General features: G+C 38.4%; 1 protein-coding gene across 3 annotated transcripts in view; it reads right to left on the bottom strand.

The window, feature by feature from the left end:
- Window positions 1–265: 265 nt before the first annotated feature.
- lmcd1 (LIM and cysteine-rich domains 1) overlaps window positions 266–6,000 on the bottom strand; it is a 73,110-nt gene continuing 67,375 nt past the window's right edge. For all 3 annotated transcript variants that reach the window (XM_069936934.1, XM_069936935.1, XM_069936936.1), the window contains 2 exons: window positions 4,741–4,956; window positions 266–549 (listed from right to left, as the gene is read on the bottom strand). In XM_069936934.1, coding sequence (XP_069793035.1) covers window positions 388–549; window positions 4,741–4,956 — 378 coding nt within the window. In that variant the 3' untranslated portion in view covers window positions 266–387. The remainder of the gene's footprint in view (window positions 550–4,740; window positions 4,957–6,000) is intronic.

The following is a 6,000-nucleotide window of genomic DNA, read 5'->3' as shown; positions in this document are numbered from 1 at the left end:
ATAGCAAGGATTCAAGTGCAAACACTCAATTATTAATAGGTTGCAAAAAAAAACATTCTAAAGGTCTTTCAATCCTCACCGATTGGTCTAAGATTGAAGGTGGGTGGGGGGGGGGGTCAGGAAAGAGGAGGGACATTTCACTGAACCAGAGTTTAATACTAAACTATGGCCTTCTCTTTGAGAGATTTTGCAAAATAATAAATAAATAACAAAGGAATCTTATACAGTTTTAAAAGAATGTCCACTTTGTGGAAGTACTTCACTCTTGAGAGATGCTACTGGTTTTTATTAGGTTTCATGTTATGATCTAGCGAATTGAAGTTCCTAGGTTAAATTTACATGTGCAGTGAATGGAAAACACAAGATCATTGCTCCATGGAAATACTTTCACAGGTTCTTGATCCTTTTGTGACAGGGTGTACAGTGCAGCTTGGTCTGATCCAGCTCGTAGGCTTTTCCCAGCAATGGCTGCTCACATTCCAAGCAGCAGAAGTGCTTCTTGTGCCATGTCAGTCCCTTGCATTCAACGTAATCTTCTGAGAAAATTAACTGCAGCACAAAGAGATCACCATCAAATACAGGTTATTGTTTCCACATTCAGCTTCTTATCCCTTTCCCATTCAGTGACACTTCTTAACTATTCAATCTCATCTGCCATTTCAGTGTGGGCACTCAAAATAATAAATCATGCCAAAGTATTATGCTGAGGTTCTGCATTGTGAGCCCGTGTTTGAGAGTAGAATCTCCACTCTTGACCTTTTGACTCAGATATGCAAGTGAAGTTGGAATAGGTGGCTTACTTACCAAGACAAAAAAATGACACTTGGCCAATCGGATATCTGCCAGCTTCCAGCAGGCAATTCCATAGGATCTATTGTCTGACATTTAATTCTGTGTAACCCTGCAATTTGTTCTCTTTCCCATGTCCAATAACTTCCCTTTAAGCATTCAGTATTGAAAGAATCAAGGGATACATTCATCTTAGAACTTAGGAACATTGCTTCAAGATTCTGGAGAGTAGGTTTAAGGGGGAACTGCTTCTCCCAGAGAGTAGCAAATATGTTGAATTCTCTGCCCAATGAAGCATTGGAGGATACCTCATCAAATGGATTTGAAACACAGTTGGATACATTTTTAAATAAAGAGAATTAAAGGTGATGAGGAACAGGCAGGTAAGTGGAGCAGAGCCCATGGCCAGAACAGCCATGCCCTTATTCATGTACCTCTCCTCACTGGCATCACTAGTGGGAGGGGGTGCGGATCACACCATGTGATATCATCGGAGGGAGTGACACCAAAATGACTGTCTATAACATTTTTGTGAAGTGTTTCAGCAGAAATTTATTATTTTTTAATAAAAATATCCCTGTAGTTAGTTATAACAACAAAAACATTTTTCGTAAGCCCAATTTACATGTATCAATACACTTACAAGGCTAAAACTCGATGCTCATTTACTTTTTGATCCTTCTAATGCACTCCAGTCAGAGCTGTCATGACCCAATTACAATGACGCTTTGAATTACATGGTTTTGTCTGCACACGCTACAACATGCGCATTGCTGCTGGTGTTTCTATAGTCGCTGCTTTTGTCAAATTTTCTGGTGTTTAGCTACAATATTTTGGTAATTAGTATTTGTGAACCAATATCAATAACTTTTAACATTAAAATCAACCTAATTTGGATGTAGTTCTTAAACATTTTTATTTCAAATTCCATTGTTTTCTTACTGAATTTTCACTTTAACCACATGAAACTATGTAAATACATTTAGGTTTTGCATATATGTGACGGATTGTGTTGTATTTTGTATTATATATAGATATGTTTTAGAAGGAGGTGAATTGTGGCAGGTTTTTTGTTTAATGTGGGTCGCATATAGGCAGTTCAAGGCAGGTCTCATTTGGGGTGCTGATGCTCTGCTTAATCCAGATGATTAGGGCTCAGAGTGCCTTTACATGAACTTTGGGGAGAGCCTATGGGGACTTCACAGGTGGGTGTTGATTGGACATGCTGTGGAGTGATGGATTGTTGTTTTGGAGAGCAGCAGATGAATGAGCTCAGAGGATTGGGTCCAGGGCTACAGTCTGTCTGGGTGCATTTGGCTGTTCTTGGATGGTCAAGTGGTTTTTCTCTGGGAGAGGGAGAGAGAGAGGGGGAGATAGAGAGAGAGAGAGTTCAACATTTCTACTGTTCAGCAGCAGCAGCTGAGACTGGAACAGGACAAGCTGGCAAGCTTGGGGAAAAACCCCATTTTGAAGACGGGTTGTGAGTTCTGAGTTTAGCCTGTTGAAACAACCGTTGTGGTCCATACAAGAGGAAATAGCTGGTTAGAGTGTTTCACCTGAAATAAGAGTAACAGAAAAGGAACTCTGTCGTGACCCGAAAGAAATAGGTTATCGTCTCGAAAATCCTGATGAGACAGATTTCTTCGGCAAGACACTGAAGTGGCTGATCAGAAGGAATTAGTTGTGGGTGTCCAATGAGCAACAAATCTCTCTCTGAAAACCGACAAGAACCTTCCTTAGGGGTAACCATTCACCTTTCAAGCACCAAAGTCTGGTGAAATTCATAAATGTTAAATTTGGTGCACAGTATAAAAATTGCCTGCAACCAGTGAACTTGGAGAAATGAGAAGCGAGTTTGAACTGTGAATCAAAGAACTTCTCTGAACTTACACACACGTTAGATACATGTGCGCTTAGAATTAGAAGGAGGTTAAGTTAAGTTAATAGTAATAAGTTAAAGTTTGATCCTTTTTTCATGTTTAAAGATTATTAAAAACAATTTTTGTTTGAATAACCATTTGTCTTGGTGAATATCTATTGCTGATGGGGTTTGGGGTTCCACTGGGCTCATAACATGTGATATTGTAATTTAAAGGTTTAATTTTAATTTTGCTAGTTGTTTATCTCACTACTATTGCCGTTACATTCAGCGATACGAGTAACATTAGTACAAAAAGCATTACTAAGGATTCTGTATGGTCAGGTACGGGAGGTGGTGTGACACCATGAGTTACTGCACTGATTGAGTCCAACCCTAGTGATGCCACTGCCTCTCCTGGAATTCCAGGAGCTTAGCTCCAGGAAGCAGTTTTGAATGCTGATTGCTTGTCAGGAAACACTGAAGGAGGAAAAAGATCATTCACTTTGAAATTTATGGTTAAATCTTGACAGAATCATCCTTCTGATTTCTGTGATATTACAATAAGATATTGACACCCAATAGACTATGGCATTTCTGTGGAAATAAAATACACTATTTGGATGAGCTTCTTCTTTTATGTTTTTGAGCTTGTTTGTAGCAAAATTGATGTTGCCAAATTCATTTTGTTTTTAATTAAATGAAATGCGACCAGCTGCTGTGCAGCTGACGTGGACATTTACCCCTCGATAAATCTTCGTCCGCGAAGCCAAGCCAAAGAATTCAGATATTGAATGGTAATGATAACTGTCCCTGCATCTCAAAAGGGTTCCTTCAAGGGAGCGTAAACTGTATGTAAAGGAACATATCATGTGTTCCTGGGTTGTCACTGCCATGATAGGCAAGAGAGAGCTTGAAGTCAGAGAGCATGGCAAATACAATAAGAATTATTAAAACAAATTATTTTTTAAATGTTTTATAGACCGTGGAGGCTTGGATTAGGTCATTCATCAGAGAAGAGCTTTAATATTCTCTGCAAATCTTTTGTGGAAAAAGTGCTTGAAGTATCAAAAACATTTCACAAGAAAGAAATGGCAAAAAAACATCAAAAGAAAAAAAACATTAGATTAGGCCCTAATAATGTTAGAATTGAATTTCACTTGCCTTTAAATTTTCCTTTTACAACTCTCTGTAAATCATTGAAATTTTTACAAAAATATTCCCATTATAAAGCATTTATAAACATTGTGAGTACATATTAAATGTTCAGATTATTTGTGTTCCTAGATAGGTATTAAGATGCTCTTTAATACCAGTCTTTCAAAGACAGCTGAAAACCAAATTTATTGTCACAGAAAGAATGTAACACAAAAGTCTGCTGATGCTGGGATTGTAGAAAAAACTCAAAAATGCTGGAGTAATCCACCAGGCCGCATCGCATCCATCGGAGGTAAAAATACATAACCAACATTTTGGATTGGAGACCTTCTTCCAGATAGCAACAAGGTTTCACAGCCATTGCTACCAAGAAAACATAGTTTCATGTTGGATCATGAGTTTTCATCATATTGGATGAGAAGTAGCTTTGAGGCAATATATATTTGGCAAAATACAAATGTGGCTGTCATATATTCAGAGTTGTTACAGGATGTTGTTCTTAGGGTTGAACGAAAGTAAACCCTTATGCAAGAATAAGGCTGGTGAAAAAAAAGTCATTCATTGGGTCTTTCTCCTTAGTGCTTTGATGGCAAATCTTGAAGGGGTTGATTGTTTTTGTACATTTTATGATTTTGGTACAAAGGTATTAAAACTTGATTTGGAGCATCACAAGTTTAGTGCAGCTCTGAATATTACAGAACTTCCAGGGCATGAACAGTCAGTCACATCCACTTTATTTCAACCACATCCAAAATGACCACCTCAGCAAAAAAAAAGGCTCACTAGTGTAACTAGTAAAAAAAAGAGAAACCCAGTTGAATTATACATTGTGACCCAGTCTTTCCTTGGGTTGAGGAAGTTGACAACAATATAAAGATATGTTGCTATGTGCTTGGGCTGGCAATGCACCAATCATTATTCTTCCAACAACTCACCTCATCGCAGGCAATGCAGCGAGGTTTTTCACTCTCACAGTAATGACGCCCACACAGTAGCTTGCCTCTCTTCCAGAAGTAGATGAGATCCACCAGGGGTTCATTGCACCAGGTGCAAAGAAAGCACGTTGGATGCCAAAGGTGGGAATATCCAGCTCTCTCACTATACACCACAGGGTTCTCATTGCTGATTATCTGTTTGCAAAGCTCACAATGCTGCAAAAGAAAAAAAAAATCAAAATTCAGGCCAGCATAAAACCTCACATAAATATTTCTTCCAGGAAAAGCTTGAGGTGTGGCTCACTCTTGAAACAATAGTCTTTGCTTTCAGATGTGGCAAACCCATTTCCAGCATTTCTGTTTCACTGCATTTAAAAAAAAACCTCAAGGAACAAGTGGTGGTTTGGACTGGAATGCTACTGAAGAGCTAAATTCCAAGGATTGTATTATAGCTAACCTCTGCAGTTCACTTGAAATGCAAACATTTCAGTAAAATTTACAGGAAATTTCCAGCAACCCATTTGAAGCTAAGCAACAGTCCTAAAATGTTTTTCCTTAACACAGGCCATGGCTATTTGTGAATTAAAAATAAACATTTTAAATACTGATGGATTCAAACCAAATGATCTGGGAATATTAAGGCAGACTCACAAACCTGTGGTGTTGAGCTACATTTCAACAAATGTTTCTGTCCTTCAGGTGAAATAAACATCTGTTGTCCATTTGGATGCTGCTGTGGAATTTACTCTGCAATTTAAGTAAGTGTTTTTACATCACTGAGCAAATTCGATAGCACACTGTCACAGAGAACAGTGCCCAGGTGTTGACCCTACATGTTGCCTGTGGAAGGTCTGTACATATCATAATATTAAACAAGACAACAGCACGGTTTTGGAAAATTGACTCCAGACAGAACCCCATTGCAATGCTGCTTTGTGTTTGCTGGAGCACTTGATTTTGCATTTCAAGGATGAATACACCAGTATCAAGAATGAATATTTTATTTGCACCTTACATCCCCAAGGTAAAAAAAAGCCTTTTCTCGCCAGTCAAAAATAAAATCTCTATTCCTTTTTTCCACACCCATGCTCCTGCTGAATATATTACCTCTGCTCAGACATAAAAGCTCTTTAACCTCATGGTCAAGTAGCTACTGTGGTCAAGTGATGGGAGATATGAGAGAAGAAAGAATTAAATAGAAAACAACACAAAAGATGATTTGGTCAACATGAAGATAGAAGGATGGTGTCATACCAGGCC

Source organism: Narcine bancroftii, chromosome 5 (assembly GCF_036971445.1).
Source record: "Narcine bancroftii isolate sNarBan1 chromosome 5, sNarBan1.hap1, whole genome shotgun sequence".
Lineage (NCBI taxonomy): Eukaryota > Metazoa > Chordata > Chondrichthyes > Torpediniformes > Narcinidae > Narcine > Narcine bancroftii.
Note: the sequence above shows the minus strand (reverse complement) of the source record. Positions and strands in the feature narration are given on the sequence as shown.